At 34.5% G+C, this 20,448-nt stretch overlaps 1 protein-coding gene across 1 annotated transcript; it reads left to right on the top strand.

Annotated features, from left to right (window-relative positions):
- Window positions 1-210: 210 nt before the first annotated feature.
- On the top strand, window positions 211-13,622 carry LOC120349429. The gene is made up of 6 exons (XM_039419505.1): window positions 211-442; window positions 1,883-2,089; window positions 4,026-4,107; window positions 5,338-5,625; window positions 11,200-11,659; window positions 12,888-13,622. The coding sequence occupies exons 1-6, from the start codon at window positions 385-387 to the stop codon at window positions 13,527-13,529; spliced, it is 1,737 nt and encodes a 578-aa protein (XP_039275439.1). The 5' UTR covers window positions 211-384; the 3' UTR covers window positions 13,530-13,622.
- The last annotated feature ends 6,826 nt before the right edge of the window (window positions 13,623-20,448 follow it).

Here is a 20,448-nt window from a genome sequence, read left to right as displayed (position 1 = left end):
AGCTCACAATAATATTGATCAATTTAGATTCTTACACGAATTATAATTCACAAAACAATTGAAAACTACTATTGATAATATAATTCTACTGGAAATCACAAAACTAAGTTTATTTCTATAAATTTTAGTTCCAAAAACTTCATGATGACTTGTTTTCCTGTCTCTCTTATGTTGGCACTGGATTTGAAACTTGCAGCTGCTACTTCTTTTAGGTTATGTTTCATCAAATCATCATTTGACTTTGGTCGACGTTTGCCATCATCGCTGAATAATGTCCTAATCTTGTAATAGATTAAAAAGTCTCAATTATTATATTCTCTTGATAAAATTAATGTTTCAAAATGATCAAGTCTAAGAACTAAAGAGAAATCCGTTTGATTTATCATGGGAGACCATTCTCCTTTGATGTTCGAAACTGATGAAGAGGATGACGTTGAAAAAGGTAGGCATACAGTACTGTTTGAGAACTATTATAATAATAATTATACATTCATTTATCTATTTTTAATTACATCTAAATCTATCTTCTTTAAACTTTATATATATTTAAATGTTCTAATCAGTCTTTTTTATTTACATATTAATTTTAAGTTTAGAGTAATAAATATTTGCTTCCGCATTGAAAGTGTTTGGTAAAACTTTTCTTAGGGAAAGTTAAAAATTAATATTTGAATTCAAGATTCTCAAATTCAGAAAACAGAAAAATTGCCACGTTTAGAGGAAAAGTAATAAACCTATCTAACTTAATATGAAATAAAAAAAATCACCAATGTTAATGAGTTGAATAATACGTACCTTTGTTTTTGTTTTAGTACGGTAACTGAAAAAGTGATATAAATAATATAGGCACTGTACACTTGAATTTTTTTGATTATTTTAAAAAGACTTCCATTTAGCATGGATATTTATAATTTGATGTTTCTGTGATCAATCAGTAATTTATGTAAAAATAAATATAATGTGATTTGTCGGATGGTAAAGTACTATAAGGTATAGCCTATTTTCATTCATGACAGCAGGAAACATGAGGCTGCTATTAGATATTGAGGGAACTATTAATGAATTAAACATAATCGAGAAAAAATCCAATAAATGTGCTATCAAATACCTTGTAGGTATTTTTTTTCATGTGTTTTTCTTGCTAATATTTGCCAGTGAAGAAGGCTTTGAAATAGGTATAAGCAAATTTCTATGTTTATATTATTATTTTATACAAGCAAAACAATGGTCATTAACAATAAGTAAGCTTGAACATCAGTAAAACCAAATCCAAAAGCCGCCTTGACAGGTAAAAGAAGCTTAATTTATTATTTTGCAGAAAAACAACTATTGTAAAATTCACATCAAATTCTAAGTTCTAGCTGAATGATAAGCAGTAAATTGTATCTGCTGACGTCATCAAAATGCTGACCATTTGGCATGAATTCTACTATTGTCTTCTTGCTAGATACTATTGCATAATCATTCTGAATATAGTCGCATTAATTTATTTATTTAATCATTCAGAATCACATAACTTTCAGAAGATTACCACAGGCTTATGCCCAAAACTGCTTCAATTCTAATTTAAACAACAGTCCAAATGTAGCTACGTTATGTGTCACTTCAACATTTTTCAATTACACACTCCAATTTACAATTCAAAACACGCAAAAATCATTGAAAATTGTTAAATTGAAAAAATACTTCAATGAATAGCTTTCTAGGATCATGTTCTATTTCTAATAAAGCCGAAATCGTTGATCTCCAGGAAGCATAATAGATTGTGGCGTATTATACCATAGTTATGACTAACTAAGATGTATCATTGTCCAGTTATGAAGTATTTAGTTTCTACTGTTGCCACTTAATATGATTGAAAAGTAATCATCTTTTTCTACAGAGGAAGACACACAGATTGAAAAGGATGACAGCAATGAGAACAAAATTATACAAGAATCTCCAACGAAGAAAAAAGTCGACCACTTACGATATGTACTCTCGGGGGTTCCACCTCCACCGACGTTAACGTTTCTACAAATGGATGCCAGGCATCTACTGGAACTTTGGAATCAAAATAGTCAACAATTCAATCTTCAAGGCGTGACAGGTACATATCTTATATACATTTAACATGAATAGTATAATACAAATGAAAACTTCAAGAAATAAAATGGGTATAAATTAAATTAGCTTGACCGGAGAAGCAAATGACAAATTTGGGTCGTAATCTAAAGACTTAAAATATTATACTCTTTCAAATTTATGGCTGAAATAAATTTTCTACTGGTGATATTTTTCAAAAATTTTCGATTTGTATATCATCAAGCTATCAGAATGAAAAAATTTTCTCAGGAAAACAAGTTTTTTCCGATCATTACTTTTTGAGATATGAGCGTCTAAAGTTAAAATTTTTGGGACAGAACATTTCAAATTCGGTAAGAGATAAATCCCGAGCTTCAGAGGATAAATTCTTCATGGTTGATTGAATAAAACAATTTTTTTTCTGTAAATATCAATTTTTAATAATGTTATTCAATTTACTAAAAATGACCAAAAATAACTTTTAGTTTAGTAAATCTTTTTTTGGTAAATCGAATAACTTTCTCAAAAATTGATATTTTCAGAAAATGTTTGTTTTATTCAATCAACAATACCATGAAGAATTTATCCTCTAAATCTCATGGATTTATCTCTTACCGAATTTGAAATTTCTGTCTCAAAAATTTAAACTTTAGGCGCTCATATCTCATTAAGTAATGATCGGAAAAAACTTTTTTATTTTGATAGCTTGATAGTATACATATCGAAAACTATCACCAGTAGAAAGTTTATCTGGAGCCTTTGTACAGCCTTAAGTACATTCACAGTCAAGTTAGCTTTGAGAATAGTATAATCAGAAAGAAATATCACAGTAGTCGACTGCTAGGCATTCAAAGCGTTCTTGACTAAGGACGGTCTTGAGTCTAACTAATTATCTTGGTTGACCGAGAAGTAGAAAATTATTGAAATCATATTGTTCCATTTTTCAAGACAATAACAAGGAGAGTGTTAATTATAATTAAAATTTCCTTTTTGATTTAATATTTCTACGTGTTTTCACTATAAAATGTGTATAGAATAGCTTAGTGAAAGTTTATTCTATGGCAGCTGAAAGTTCGAGGCAGCTGATGGAAGGAACACATAGAAGAGGAAGACCAAGAAGACCATGGGTTCAGGAGGACCTATGCTCCATGGGAAAACGTAGATGGAGACGTTTGGTTGATCGGAGAATGGATTAGGGGCGTATCGTACAGAAAGCCAAGGACCACCCAGGGCTGTAGAGCGCTGAAGAAGAATATAGCGTCGGAAGAAGAAGAAGAAGATTCTATGGAGATCACTCATATTCCTTGGATCTTATCATGAACATTTAAAGAATTGAAACATTTTTCATTGTTTTGCGATGTGACACACACCCTGAGGTCAACAATACCAACCAAATCAAAAGTAGAAGGAGTCTTCTGTATTTGAATAGTAAAAGAAGAAGTCTAAAACAGCAGATAACATGGCTACAATGTAAATGTTACACGCTTTGCATCTAGAATTATAAACTGTATTCGTAATAGTTAATGTGTGATGGAGTGATCCGTGGTCTAGTGGATAGAGTGCCTGCGTAGCAGCATAGAGATCCCGGGTTCAAACTCTCTCAATACCAAAAGTTTTTTAACCAGATCACTCCCGTGTTATCGGATGGGCACGTTAAACTGTCGGTCCCGGCTGAAGTATGACAGTCGTAAGGCCCATTGACGGCTTAAATGATATATTCAGGCGGTGGGACCTTCCCGAAAGGGACTCCCCACCAACAAAAGCCATACGAATTTACTTTTTTACTAATGAGTGTGATATCCAGTATAATAATTGGCTCATAACTTTGTAAATGAAAAAGATTCGAAATGGTTTACAATCTTGAAAACTTATTTATTTGCGTGTAAATCAGTATCAATAATGAATGTTTCATTATTCTGCATCTGATTCTTGAACATTCTAATCATATCTTATTGTTCTAGGACGTGAAACTAGTCAATTGGAAAATGACCTATCGGGAAAATCTTGGCTGGATGCACAATCTGACCTTTACCATGGAATATTGTGAGTTTTTTACTACATTTCACATCATAAAATAATATCTAGTTTTTATAATAATCAATAATGTTTCAATTCAACACAAGAAACGAATCAAAATACAATAAAAATACAAATTTCTGAAATTTGAGTTTTAAATTATTTTATTTGAAATGCTTGCAATATGTAACCAAAGAAAGAAGAGATGTATTTTCATTTCCTTGTATTTATCAATATGATTATGAAAATGTGGCCAAAACCACATAACTATAGTTAGTTTTCAATTAATAATGTATTGTCGTCATACCTCTTCATTAAACTTAACAAGATACAGCTGCTATGCTTTTTAGACAGAATATGGGATTTTCAAACAGTACTTAATGTTGAAAGCGAGGTACGCTTTGTGTAGCAAAGTGCTGTTCTATTATTATTTACCGAGCGAAGTGAGGTCTCAGATTCAAGTCGACGGTTTGACATTTCTCTTAATGTTTAAATGTTTATATGTTGCGCATTTACGGCGAATCGCAGTAATAGATTTTCATGAAATTGACAAGTATGTTCCTTTTTAATTGCGCGTCGACGTATATACAAGGTTTTTGAAAATTTTGCATTTTAAGGATAATATAAAAGAAAAAAGGAGCCTCCTTCATATTAGAGTAAAAATCAGACTGTAGAATTATTCATCATATATCAGCTGACAAGTGATTAGACAGATGTGTGGAGAAGCCAGTCTATTGCTGTATTTCCATAAGGTCTATAGTTTCAATCAGGTACTTGTGGATGAGAATACTGCGTGAGGTCTACTGCTCACAGAACTACTAGCTACAAGTATTTTGTATCGAAGAAATGTTTTTTATTCAAATATCAAAAATAATTAATTTGACTTTATTTCTTCGTAAAAATGTACAAAACAAGCGAAAAATATTGAGTTTATTGAATATTGATTAATACAATAAGTACATCATCAAAATGATGGGGAGAGGAAAAATAAGGTAACCTTGTGCTATTCATCTCCCAAATTTATATAAGGTTACTCATAGTCCGAAATAAGTCTTGTAGTTGTTCACTTCACAAAATGTTTAGTTCTTAATTATTTTCACAAAGTAGATTATCAAATTTAGACACTTAAAAACCAAACAGAGAAGAAATATTTCACATTATTATTACTAAAAGATGAAATATTCACATTTTGAGGACCAAAAAAACAAACTAATTCTAAAAGCACAGTTGTTAATATGTTTCCTCCTTTATTTCCAGCTACAACAAAAGTGTCCTGTGCGAACAGTTGGAGGCGTTGAGCCTGAGATACCAGGAGCGCTATGTAGGTAACGAAACGTCGACGTCTGTGAACTCGCTGTCGTCCCGGAGTCCGCCGAAGACGGCGTCGGCCCGAAAACGGGCACGGCGGCTCGCCCACGGCGGTCACTCGCCTGGTCGACGGCTCAGCCACCTGGCCAGGCGACGCAACACCTTCTCCTCACTTGATCTCAGGCAGGCCACTGCCCTGTCCACCAACAACAAGATGATACTCGTCAATAATAAATCGTACGTTTGTTTTCATTCTTCTATTCATTCATGTTTATTTAGATTACAGTAGAGCATCGATTATTCGGACATTGGTTATCCGAATGACCGTTAATCCGGACGCCCGCTGGGTGATTGGAATACCCTAAAAACCTAATCTGTTCTGTATTTCAAACGACTAATTGGTCCACCACAATCAAGGGTCAGTACAATATGTAGATAAATGAAAGATTTGCGTTACTTTAGCTTATTGAATTACATAACATGAAGTCTATTTCAACTAGAATGTGAATGAAAGATAAGTGTATACAAGTCATATACATACGACACATACTACTAAGTACTGTAGGCCAGAATTCAAATACTTTTAGATGGGCCGTCCACTAGAACCGTTTCCGTCCGAACTAGCATCGGCCGAACGCGACTGAACGATCCCCAACACAGAAAGGAATAGATGCTTGTCCATTGCAACAAGTTCATACGGCCGTCTCCGGCCGATTAATTTTTCGATCCGAATTGAATGGGATTTTCCGGCTCTATCCGGCCGAACTAACTAGTCGAGCTGAGATAACAAAGTGTTTCACAGTCTTGTTGGTTTTTGTTTTTTTTTTTTAGTTGTTCTGTTTTATAAAGTTGTAACTATGGACAATGAAAAGTTGATAATTTTGGTTCAAGAGCATGTTCCATTGTGGAATTTGCGAGACTAAAGATATCATCGTTGCAGTGGCGGCGTGTCCATGAGAGCACAAGAGCACGTGAACCCCCTATGAAATTGCTACAATAAATTAAAGTTCAAATCAATAGAAAATTGATTGAAGTAATAGTAATACTCAAATTTCTTGTATATAAAAACAATAAGGAGCGCACCAAGCAAGGTACACGCATTGAAATAACCTTTTGAATTACGCGCTACAGCAAGCAGGATCACTGCTCCAAGCGTTAGTATGGTTTCAAATGGTAGCTGGGCGAGTTCAATTCCCTCCCCGTGGGGGTGGGAGACTATTTACATAGCTTTACGGTGAGCTGCCTTCCAAGCAGCTCATAGCTGTGATAGTGTGACTTTGCATTGGCGCCATTGCCTTCTAGAGCCGTTTCCACTTATGAACTGTTCTAGCTGGCACTGGCTACTATTTTGTTTACTGTTGCAGTTTCGCGTTCGCGCTACATGTGTTGTCGATTTGAGGTAATTCTTGTTTCCTTCTTTCTTGTGTTTTGAAAAGTGAGAATGGAGGGTTCAAGAAAGGTTTCAGTTAGCTATTTAAAAGAGATAGTGTTCTCTAATTTTTCCGTCCGTATAGATTCTATTAGATTAAACGGAGCTTGACAAACACATATGGACATCATGTGTATGATAAGTTATGTTCAATCTAATAGAATCTATTAAGGACGGAAAAATAAACATTTTGCTGACTGAACGTAGTGAGGTCTATGATTCAACTCGATTTGCTTTTGTCTGTCTGTATGTAACGCGATTACGGCCAAACGCGTTGATAGAATTCGATGAGATTTGGCAGGAATATTCCTTTTTCAACTGCGCGTCGATGTATACAGAAGGTTATTTGAAATTTTGCATTTTAAGGATAATATGAAAAGAAAAGGAATTGCTCTATACTCTGTTATCACTATATATCTCATTTACTTTGAAGATAGGATCAATCAGACTATAGAATTATTCGTAATCAATCAGCTGACAATTCATTGCATGCATATTTTATTTACACAGTTTTCAGTTGTCTATTTCTATAAGGTAGAGTTTTAATATTTTCTATGATGCGTGTCCATCAGTATCAATATCCTCACATTTGAAAAACAATTTAATAGGTGATTGAAATTATAATATTCTTGATTGAAAAAAAGTAATTTTAAAATAGTTGAGAAATATTTTTATCAGATGGAAAGATTATCACGAAACTGGATAAATCATCATATGGGATATAAATTCAAACGAGAACTGAGTTATTAACATGAGTGAGTTTTTGATCTTGGAGAAAACAAATAACAGTTTTTAAGAGTAAATTGTGATTCAACTGTGAATTGTGATTCAACTGAATCAACTAGAACAGGTGACGTCAGATACTTTTGGATGAGAAAACTGCGTGAGGTCTACTGTTTACAAAACTACTAGTTAATAACTTTTGTGTAAACGCAGCTTTAGATGCTGACCAAGTTTGTTAGGCTGTTGTTAGTTTGTTAAGGTTACATTCAATTTTATTATCAAAACCACATTTCAAAAGTTTGTTAAGGTTACATTAAATTTTATTATCAAAACCATATTTCAAAAGTAGACAAAACGCAATATCCTGTTTTAGATTTTTAAAGGACAACTCATCAGTTCAAAATTGAAACATGGTTGCTATCAAAGGTGTTCTATCCAAAAAAATGCTCTCCCCAGACCAAACTTTTCAGCATGTGATATTCATCACAAACCATACTCTATGATTGAAGAAGAAGAATATTGTAGAGCATTCACTTTTCTCCAAGCAGATCTTCATATTGTTGAAAACCACTCTTTTTAAGCTAAAATACCCTTGAAAGATAAATTATAGTGAGTATCTAGGATTTTCAAGGAAGCTATATCCCAAGTACTATTACTATCCATACTTTTCCAGAATTTGTGATTAGTGAGTGATTGATATCATAATCTTATGAGTATAAATTCGTTAATCGCTATGTTTTTTATATTGTTTTGTTTGTTCCTGGTGTCTTGGTAACGGTTGATAGGAGTATGTAGTAATTTTTAAAAGTGATGATTGTTTATATTTTAATTTTTATTTTGATGTTGTGTTTGGCAGTGTTGATTTTTCACAGTTTACAAAGCATAAGGTGTGAGAAATAGAAGAATTTTCATTCCAATTTTGGAAAAATGATATTTTTCAAATCAACAAGTAAGAATTGAATTTATTGAATTAAGCTCATTCAATAAACAACGTAATTTTTCAGCAGTGCATACAGTAAATTTACTATAATTATAAATAATCTTTGCTATTTTTGGCAAAACAATAATTATCATCCCTACTTGGATTTAATGAATTAGTTAGTTAAATTTTTAGCAGTTTCTTTTAGTAAAAAGCAATTAATGCTATTTTAATTTGAACAAGTATTATCCCCAATAATTGTTTTCTATTTTGCTTTAATAAATAAAACGCTGCAGATAAAATAGACTTGAAATTTCAAACCTTTTAAAATTTTAACTGACAATTCAATAACTAAAAATAGAAAGATGAATATCAAGAATATGTGTGATCTGCTCTATGATGTTTATCTTAATACTGGTGATAATGAAATAAAGATTCTGTATAAAATTAGAAAAAAGGAATTCAAAGACATGTTAGTGACTCTAAGGAAGACACAAAATGACAAAAAAATTATTGAATCCAAAAACAAGAGCAGGGCAATTTGGGGTATAATTAAAAAACTGAGTAAATCCAAGTCAATGATTAAAAAAGGCTCACTAAACTCAAATCAGTTCAACAAATTCTTTACAGAAAACATAGATAAAATTGTAGCTGAAGTTGAAAGTAAAAGTTGCAGTCATAGTGCAATGGACTTTTTGAGAGCTGGTTACTGTGCGCCCACGTCCAGATTTGAATTTGAATTAGTTGAAACAGATAACATAATTAATATACTCAAGAAAATGAAGGGGAGTAATAGTGCAGACGTCTATGACATTAGTCCTAGGATGCTTAAACTCAGTCTTGATTATATTATAGATCCTCTTACACACTTAGTTAATAGTTCAATCCTTGAAGGTGTTTTTCCACAAAGCTTGAAGATGAATAAAGTTCTGCCCATATATAAAAAAAGGCTGTAGATCAGATTATAATAACTTTAGACCTATTAACATAACCACTACTGTTTCAAAAGTACTTGAAAAGGCTCTAAATGATCAAATTGTGGATTACTTCGAAAGAAACAATCTTTTCAACAATTCTCAGTTTGGATATAGGACTGGGAGAAATACGGTTAGAGCTGCAATTGATCTATACAGGGATTGTCTGAATTCTTTGGAAAACAAGAAATTTACTCAGACTAAATTGTTTGACCTGTCAAAAGCATTTGACACTGTATCGCACAAATTGTTGCTAGATAAGCTTGCATTTTATGGCTTCCAGGAAAGATCTTTGAGACTGGTAGAATCTTATTTGGGGGATCGATTCCAGAAGGTTGTTTTTGAGGAATCTGAGTCACAGTATCTACCTGTCTCCCATGGCGTGCCTCAGGGTTCTATTTTAGGGCCTATTTTGTTCATCGTCTATATAAATGATCTACCAACAATTGTAAACCCTCCAGCCAAAAGCTATTTGTTTGCGGATGATCTGTGTGTTTTTCTGAGCTTTCCCACAGTAGTTTCATTGAGTCAAGCTTCCCAGGACTTGGCTGATTCGATCGAAAGCTGGTGTAATTCAAATTTATTATGTGTAAACTCTGATAAAGTTCAGAACTTGACTATCAGTTATAATAGAAGACTGACTATGAATGAGGAGAAAGAGGCAAAGTTTCTGGGCTTCACACTTGACACTTGCCTTAGTTGGTCCCAGCATATTGACATTGTTGCTAGCAAGCTGAATAAGGGAGTCTTCTTAATTAGAAAACTGAGGTCATATGTCAGTTTGGATGTTTTAAAGGTGATTTATTATGCTCACATCAATTCTCATCTGTCATATGGCACCATACTTTGGGGTTCCAGAGCTTACAGTGGTAGACTTTTTAGAATACAGAGAAAGGCTATCAGACTGATTTGTGGGCTTTCTAAGCGAGCACAGTGTGATGAGCATTTTAAAATTCTGGGAATATTGACTCTACCTTTAATAATAAATCAAAGAATACAAAAATTATCTAGGAATGATCTTATTTATTTAAGGAGACAACAAGTAGCCTTATTTTATATTTTGTCTCCTTTAATAATAGATCAAAGAATACAAAAATTATCTAGGAATGATCTTATTCATTTAAGGAGACAACAGGTAGCCTTAGTTTATATATGTCTCATTTACAAATATATCAAAGAATACAAATATTTTTAAAACCAAAATACAAAAAGATACCGTATTTAATCTTCACATGGACTTGAGGTCTGTGTGTGAAGCTTTAAATCAGCTTCGGTTGACCAATATATTTGAGAAATGTTGAGGACACAACTTAAATAATTATGAGTGGCTTATTCATGGGTAATGGGACAATGATGGATGATGATGATGATGATGATGATAAGAGATGAGTGGATCTACAATAATTTTGAATGATACCTTTAATACCTTCAGCTTCATCCATTACCCACAATGAGTTCCGAACCACCGGTAGATACTGTATTGTATTATAATTTTAGGGAAATAAATAATCCATTTTTACTCAAATCCATCCATCATTTATTTATATAATCAGATTATTCGATAGATTATAAATTATTTTAGTTTATATTCATTACATTTTTTTTTTTATTTGCTTGACGTTTTCATTTAAACGACCATATTTAATGCATTATTAAATTATTTATTCAAGTATTTCAGTCGAATACCTTGTATATCTCAAAATTTGGCACTTTTGAGATTGATATATTGTTTAATATTACCATCCAATTTTTCTAATTTATTTCAGGAAACAAAACGCGCGCAAACGACTGAAAAACTCGGCCACCAAACACGCGGCACCGGCTGCGCCGACAGTAAGCGCCGGATCGATCCCGAAACGCGCCCTATTCCAGAGTCCCGAGAACGGCGCCAAGAAGCAGTCGAAAACGCCGGTGCACAGCGGTCAGCGGACGCGTCGCGCTCTCTTCTCTTCCGCGTCGTCGGCACGCCAGATTCAGCCTCCGCGGCAGTCGACTGATCGCGACACTTCGCTTCCGCCGGTGCTGACGCGGCAGACGACCGAGCCAGGCGTCAAGCGACAGAGAGAGGGTGAGGAGGCGCGGAGAGACAGAGACAGTGTGGTCGCGTCGGATCAGAAGCGGCGGTGCACCCGGAGTCTTCTCTTTGAGGAGAACGAAGACAGAGCTACTCCAAACAACTCCCCTCCACTTCTCACCGCGCAGACGCTCAGCAAGCTACATAAGCGGGTTAGTATTTCACAAATTCAATTTTTAATTCACTTAACAATTAAAAATACTGAATTTGAAATTCACAACTCACTACCTCACTACTGATATTTCTGGGACTGAATAGTTCACCGCCTATTCAGTGTTGAGTGCTATGCACATAACAATGATTACATTTGAAGATGACTTAAATCCAGATGGTATCTCTTACATTCTAGTAGTTCTGTGAACAGTTACCTCGCGCTCAGTAAGTTACATTGACCTGTTGTTATATTTTCTCAAAAATTAATAAATAATTTATCAATTTAAAATGTCTAGGAAAAATCCTAAATAAACATAGAGCTTTCTGTCATATCGTACCGTGACGTGTCGTCCCGGAATGTGAGTGTGAGCGCAATTATCAGGTGTGGCTGCAACTGTCTACAACGTTTATGGAAAGATACATTTTCAAGATGTTCGATGTTTTTGAATGGATAGTATTATAGTCAGCTTTCTACTAACGTTGATTGAAAGATACATTTTCAAGTTGTTCGATGTTTTTGAACGGGTAGTATTATAGTCCACTAGACAGCTGATTTATGATGAATAATTTTATAGTCCGATTTTTACTCAAATATTGGCGTATGAAGGAGGCTTCTTTTTATTTTTATATTTTCCTTGAAATGCAAAATTTCCAAAAACCTTGTATATACGTCGACGCGCATTTTAAAAAGGAACATATCTGTCAAATTTCATGAAAATCTATTACTGCGTTTCGTCGTAAATGCGCAACATATAAACATTTAAACATTAAGAGAAATGCCAAACCGTCGACTTGAATCTTAGACCTCACTTCGCTCGGTCAATAAATTGAATTTATAATCAATAAAAATACTAAATTATTCTCAAAAAATAGGTACTGTGATTCTCCCACATTACTGATATTAAATCATTATTTGCGAAGAAAAATCTTTCAACCCTGTTATTCTGAGTTTAAAATATTGTTTCTTGATTATTCAAGTGATGAACTAGTTCAGTTTGATTTTGGGTGAAAATGATTTACAGAGGTCAAATTCTAGTAAAAAATCAGTTTAATTTTTCTAACAATAGATGAAAACTGTCGTTACCTTTCAAAAACGTTTCCTCTGAATAATACAGCAAATTTCTGATACGTATATACAAATACATATGTAAACGTAATACATGATATTGATACGTATATAGTTAATCCATATTGAAACTGTGTATTGAAAATTGGAATGCTTTTCAGAAACTGTTATGGGCGGTGTCAGGAGCGCTGCGCGAGGAAGGCATCAAGACGAAGGACACACTGTTCCAGCCGTGCGCCACGCTTCTCTTCAACCAGTGCAAGAACATTTGGCTCAAAGAGTCTGCCACCAAATCGCAACAGATAGCAAGCACCAGCGACAAGATGCTCGAGATCGTCAAACGCTACTGCTCCAACATTGTCGCTAAGGTCAGCGCCAAGCTGGGCCAAAAACCCGGTGACCAAGTCGACAAGCTGGGACAGAAAACCGGTGACCAAGTTGACAAACTGAGTGAAGAATTCAATGACAAAGTGAACCAGAAACCCGGTGACCAAGTCGACAAGCTGGGACAGAAATTAAGTGACCAAGTCGACAAACTGTGCCAGAAACCCGGTGACCAAGTCGACAAGCTGGGACAGAAATTCAGTGACCAATCCGACATTCTGGGACAGAAATGCATCGCCAAACCGCCCCTGCAAACTCTGCCTCAGAATGTCCTCCTCGACAACAAGCAACTGCTCAAAACCGACTCGGACCTTTCAAAAAAGTCGAGTCGGACCTCGGACGATGCCAGTTTCAAAAACTGTGACTATGAAAATAATGACAGTGATACCAAAACTTTGACCACCGTAAATGCCAGCTGATATTTAAGGGTTTAGTTTTAATTATATTAGCTTCTAAGGTTTGTTTTATAAATCGACAATTGATAATAATTATTTATTTTTGTTTGGAAAAAGTGCAGGGTTTTATTGTTGGCTTTATTCACTTTACCAATTCACCTGAGTTTTGTTGAGCTGTTTCACACATGAACTATAGGCTTCTGCGATGGTAAAGAGAGGGTTCATGATGAAATATTAATTAATTATTCACTTTGTCTATGCCATCTTTTGAAGATATCCAAAGTTTGGTACATTTCGATATATAACCAAGTATCCCCAATGTTTGTGAAAAACGTATAATGGTACCTATACATGTTGGTTTTAGACTACAATGAGTTATAGACCAAAGAGAAGCTTCAAATTTGCCAACTACGAAAAATTAGTGGACCTATGATTTAAAATGGGTTCTGAAACAACGTTTTTATATGGGGTTTGAACAAACTGAAATAATTATTGAAGCTCATAACTATTGGTTATCCGAGATGCGACACCCTTCCAACTGGTCAAGAGCCAAGAGCACAGTGCTTATCTTATGAGTACTATCACAAAGAAAATATAGCATAAGCGTATGCTATCTTTTCTACATGGTACTATCTAGTGGAACGGTCGTTCCACCACCCGTCCCATACCTGATTATCTATGCAAATCAGAAAATTGAAAAGACCGACGCCACTATATATATTCTGTAACCTACTTCCCTTTGATTTTCGCATGCCGCGATTTCAATTTACGCTGATTTAACTGTTCTGTCTACTAAGACACCATTTCAAACCCCTTTTTAAAAATGAATACTGATAATTAGATCTACAATTATCTTATAAAACTTGATGATTAATGAGGTAAGAAAACGAATGCGTTGTTTTCTACCAGCACACACCTACCTCACCCATAAAGTACCTGAATTACGTCTCTAATATCCAACGGAGTTTCCTTATACAGTAAGGGTATACCTCACCGATGAAGTAGCTGAATTACTTACGTCTTCAACATCCGACGCAGTTTCCATGTACAGTAAGGGTGAAACCACAGTGGAGCGGCGAAGGTAGATCCACGCGAAAAGGAATTACCTTTCTTTACAACCTTACTTTATAAGATCACTGGTTATAGTGAAGTTGCTCTTCACTCCATGTTAGAGCGTATCAAGGTTAATCAAAATTACCTAGCTAAGTGCCGGTAGCACAAAAGCCGGTTAAATTTTAATCCTGATCAACTTCATGAGATCCAATCAGAGAAGCCTATTTTTTGAAAAAGCCTCTGATTGGCTCTCGTGTGATTAATCACGATTAAAATTTAACCGGCTGCTGTGCAACCGGGCCTTAGAGTGTTGAAATAAAGCGTGGTTTCTTCTTCCTTCTACCCTTACTTTATTTCTCTAATAATATGTTATTTTACATTTTAACAGGCAAGCATTATTTTAAACACTCAAATACCATTTCTGATATACCCTACTCTTGCCGCTCCACCGTGTTATAACCCTTAGTGATTGAGGAGACTAAAAGAGATTTTGGGACTATGAGAAGGATTTACCACACAACTAATGACTTGTTACAATAAAGCTATAGTACTCACACATACGACTTGTTACAATAATGCTGCTGTATTAGAATTCAGCTGAGAGGTGCTGGCTCAAGGCTGAGAGGTGTTAATAATGGAGTGCCACAGGGCTCGGTTTTGGGCCTTCTGTTGTTCATATTACTCATGATCGATTTCTCAAGCGGTCAGGGGGCAGTGCTTTTTGCAGATGACACCACCTTGATTGCTAGAGGTGTCACTGTGGAACAGGCAAAGGAGGAGTCCGCCAGACTCATCGAAGTAGCTAAGTTGTGGTTTCTTGCCAACAAGCTCAAACTAAATGAGGAGAAAACAAACATCTTGGTTTGCTCATTGAAAAGACAACCAGTTGCATCAGATCCAGTAAAACTGTTAGGATTCTGGTTGGATGAGCGATTGAGCTGGAATCATCATGTGAACAAAGTATGCAGGAAATTTTCCAGAGTGCTGTACCTCCTTCGTAAGCTGAGATGTGTGGTGGATCAGAGAAGTCTTGTCATGGCCTATCATTCGCTGTTTCACAGCCATGTCATCTGTGGGGTCACGCACCAGCTGTCCAAGATGTGGCTACTGCAAAAGAAGGCTCTGAGGATAGTGACATTTTCCAGCTTCATGGATCACTGCAGGCCACTATTTAGGGATCTTGGGATACTCACGGTGTACAGTCAATATGTGTTGTGCTCGGTGATGTATATCAAGAGGAACCTGGAGCAGTTACAAAAAAAGATTGATTGATTGAGAACTTTATTCATGTAGATTACAACAATATATACTGGCTTATACACTTATATACAATAGCTTACAATACAGCAAAATTATAGAAGAATTTACATGATAATAGACTAAGAAAATTATTATTGAACTGTATATGATATGAAAAAAGCAATTTGTGATAACTAAAGATAATATTGTTATGCATCTACATAAATTGGTGTGATACACACAGCCACAATACGCGACATGCCACTAGACTGAAGGTGCCCCGGAGCCGACTGGCGGGGAACTACAATAGCTTTCCTTCCCAGGCAATAAGATTTTTTAACAGCCTTCCTAGACTAATTCAGGAAACACGGGACTCTTGGTTCTATACCACAGTGAAAAATAAACTCCTGGAAAAGCCACTCTATTCACTGCAGGATTTTTACAGTGAACCTCTTTTTGGGAGTCAAGCACCTCCACAGCGTGAATGACCAAGTAGGTTATTTTATTGAGAATTGCGACACTGTCTATCTGGAAACCCCAGTCATTAGTAACAACCTCAAGTATCAAGTAATTATATTCAACATGAGTTACATCAGGTAGGTGATCGATACAGTAGGCCTACCATTCTTCCTTCCTATTTTCCTGTTAGTAGATATTAATATAATGACTTTTATATTTGAGTATTTATTCAATGCTTTGTTGTGGAGGATATCCACATTTTTGAAAAAACAACATTGTTACAACGGTACCACTGATTTATTTTAATATTTTTATAGAACGAACATAGTGAGTTTCTACTTTTGACTTGACGTTCGAAATTAAAGTTAAAGGTTAGAGTCGTCTGTTTGTATGTTTGACAATAACTTTCAAATGCTTTCATCAATATTAACTCCACTTCAAATTTTCAACTAAAAATACTTTTAACCATAGTAAAAATTGAGTTAGTTGGCCAAAGACTCACTATTTCGTCCTTTTTGATGATATACGATAACTTGACAAGCAAATGTAGTAAATCAGCTATCAACCCTCAATATTACAATTTGATTCTCCATTACTGCTTTCAATAGAACAGCCAACATAGAATATCAGCAGCTGCATTTTGAGCGAGTTTTTCATGGGAGGGGGGAATTATATATTTTTCAAATTTCTCTATGATAGGAAACTAGTGTAAAAATGAGTAGAAGTTTAATTGAGATATAATATTTACCATAAATACTGTACTTATGATGGTGTAAAAACCTTGACTAGTATCTCAAAATATAGAAAAAAAGTGAATGTGACCACGGTATTTAGATGAAATATACCGTGGCTGTGACCGTTCAAAGAGGTTTTTATACTATATGTTTACTAATTTCGTTTTTTATTAGTAGCGAGGTCATGTCAGCAGAAATACTGAAGGATAATGCAATATCCGTTGTATGCCTGTTCCCTGTTGATCTCAGATGAATAGTCAGCTGCAATTATTATTTACGCGCCGGTAACATGCATGTGTGTTGCAGTTTATCCCCCCCTGTTTATCAGATTTTGCCGCTACAGAAGGACTTTGTTGCTATTGGCTGTTGTGGTTGTCAGAGTGACGTTTAGTCAAGCACAGCGCTGCATGTCAACCTGTAACCTCTCACGGCTCGATTCAATTTTCCTAACCAAATTTGTCACGCGTTCGGAATACATGTCTGTTAAATTTCCGCTTCTTCATCTGGATATGTGTTATTTATGTGTTATTGATGTTTTTGATGGCGTTTAGTTTGTTTTGCAACCGAGAATGGCATTTGTTGACGACGCTTACTATGATGGAAGCAGACTTTTCGCCTGGCTTTCGATTGCTACTGGAATTCCTATCGATCAGGTACCGTAACTTATTAAATATTTATGAAAACCTCCAGTATTGTAAAATACTTTGATTATAAGACAATTACAGCATGAAATCCTTCTTCTTAAAATTTCATTGGATGCAGCAATAATTCATAAATATCTTCAAAGGTTTACCGTAATGTTAGTAGGTGTGACAGGATATTTTAAAGTATGAGGTCATCTTGATGACCTAACCTATAAATTTATAACTGTTTATTTACTCACAAAAATCTTGGATTATCTCATTAATGAAAAGTATTTTTTCTATTGATATCTATATAATATAATTGGAACAAATATAGGACTACACATATAGAATAAACCTGATGACTAACAAACTAAAGAGATTACTTTATTATTTTGTATTTTGCTTTCCTTCTTTCAAGTTCCGAGGTTTAAGTTATTACGTTTCTATAAATTAAACGCTCTTTAGTATCCTCGTGTGTGTCTGCCAATGTATCTTGCTTGGATGAAAGCCAGCGAAGCATAGCTAGTTTTTGTTGTGATCAAGCTCTCATATACACAGGGTTTTTTGTTGGTAAAGTTCCAATTTTTCTAAGCCACTGAATCGGATCATTATAGAATAATTTGATGAGAGTAGGCTCTGCAACTTGTTGGATGGTGCAATTACTCTTTTGATTAGAGCTCCTTCTTCTTAAATGGATTAAATGCAGGCAAATTAGGTACCGGTACCAAATTTACTGTACAGTAATTAATTACCGTACTGTAATCCACCTGTTGGTTCTTCTATAGTTATGGTACTTATTAATTTAAACACATTATTGATTTTCTATTCGTTCCAATTTTCTAAAGATTTAGTCTTTATGACTAAAGGTCTATGAAGTTTGCTTATTTCCTGTTATTTTATTAAACATTTACAAATAAAATAGATGAGCGTGCCGGTGGCACAAGTTTCTCATTTTAAAATTTAGTCTATAAATGTCTACGTTATAATGACAGTATTTGATTAACATTGATGTTGCTATGCTTGTCTATCATTCGACAAAGCTGGTAGCACTATCCTTTTCTTGCTCCGCAACGATGGCAAATTTGTTTCTGACAATGTGGAAATATAATTAATTGAAGCAGGGATTAGGCAACGCTGTTCTTTTATCTTTATCCACTGTCATTAAAACGTGGACCTCACTATAGTAGGCTCATTATTACATAATAATAATCTTAGGCCCGGTTGCACAAAAGCCGGTTAAATTTTAACCGTGATTAATTTTACGAGAACCAATCGGAGGAGCCGTCTTTACTAAAAGGCCTTCTCTTGTTGGTTCAAATTTAACCGTCTTTTGTGCAACCGGCACTAAAATATGGTAAAACAGCAAATGGTAGGCCTACTACATCTGAAAACATAAAATGTGTACATTTGTTTCAACTATTGTAAATTTCAATGCTTATTTTCAGTGAAACGTTTTTTAACAATCTTTAGTATGGTAATGTAACTCATGCTCTGCATTATTTGTTTGTTATAATATAAAAAATCCAGAATGGAACATCTTATACCGTTTCTTTATTATCTTGATTATTTGATTATAGGTTTCAGTATATTCTAAGAAATTTCTTTTATAAGAAATTTCAATTCAGCTCAATAAACAATATTGAGATTGTTCAATTCAGCTGAATAAACAATATTGAGATTAGATTTAAATGGAGCCGAATAAAAGGGGCTTTCAATAATTAAAACAAAAGAAAAACTCAATGCAGATCCCAATGATTTGAAAACAGAATTGTCTTTGCAGAATTCACTGCACAATATTTCTTTATTTGTTTTAATTCCAATTCCACTAGCAAGGAATAATAATTGCTATGTTACAAGCAATTTCAATTAAATGAGATTTTAAAGATGCTATTTTTGAGTGTCTTGAAAAACTATTATAAGTGTAGAGTAATTGAGAATGACATTGGGATGGAGGAAACCCAATCATTTAAAATTAGGAGAAGGATAGGCCTATAGTATCTTTTTAAATTGTATTATTTATAAATTATATTACTTCCTTGGTTGCTGCCCTAGTTGTCCAAATGTGTACTCTCATTAGTGTCAAATTAATAAAAAATATGTTTAATAGTGAATTTTCTGTGTCAAACGCTTCTTACATAATAGAGTGATAGAATCAGTTTCATTCATTAAATACTTGAATGAGGAGTTACTCAATGAACAAAATTTCACGGCTTGTTAATTGGTTGCTTAATAGCTTAATTGGGTGATGATTTGATACTCTGAACTCTTTTCACGGTACTCTTTATCAGCCGTGAATAGTATCCACGATAATTCAATTCATCTGCGATTTTTTTTTCAAATTAATATTTGTAATGACTTTAATCCACTCTTATAAGGAATATAAATATTATAGATTTTATACTATAGAATAAATAGCAATTATTATTCCTTGCTATTGGAATTGGAATTAAAACCGATAAAGAAATATTGTGCAGTGAATTCTGCAAAGACAATTCTGTTTTCAAATCAATGGGATCTACATTGAGTTTTTCTTTTGTTTTATATTATAGATTTTGATAATGCAGAAAAAAGCACTTCGGATTTTGGGGGGAGTGGGTCCATCTTTCTCCTGTAAGACCATATTCAAGGCACTCCGACTACTTACAGTTCCAGCGATATACTTCCTTGAAGTTGTTTCGTTTGTGTTCAAAAACAAAAATATCTTTAATGCTAACCGAATTTGTCATACTTATGAAACACGAGGTAAAAATACAGGATAATTCCAGTTCCCTAAACAGTTCCATAGACTGACTCTTCTCGAAAAGGGACCGTATTATTCAGGACTCAAGTGTT

Source organism: Nilaparvata lugens, chromosome 1, assembly GCF_014356525.2.
Source record: "Nilaparvata lugens isolate BPH chromosome 1, ASM1435652v1, whole genome shotgun sequence".
Taxonomy (NCBI): Eukaryota; Metazoa; Arthropoda; class Insecta; order Hemiptera; family Delphacidae; genus Nilaparvata; species Nilaparvata lugens.
Note: the sequence above shows the minus strand (reverse complement) of the source record. Positions and strands in the feature narration are given on the sequence as shown.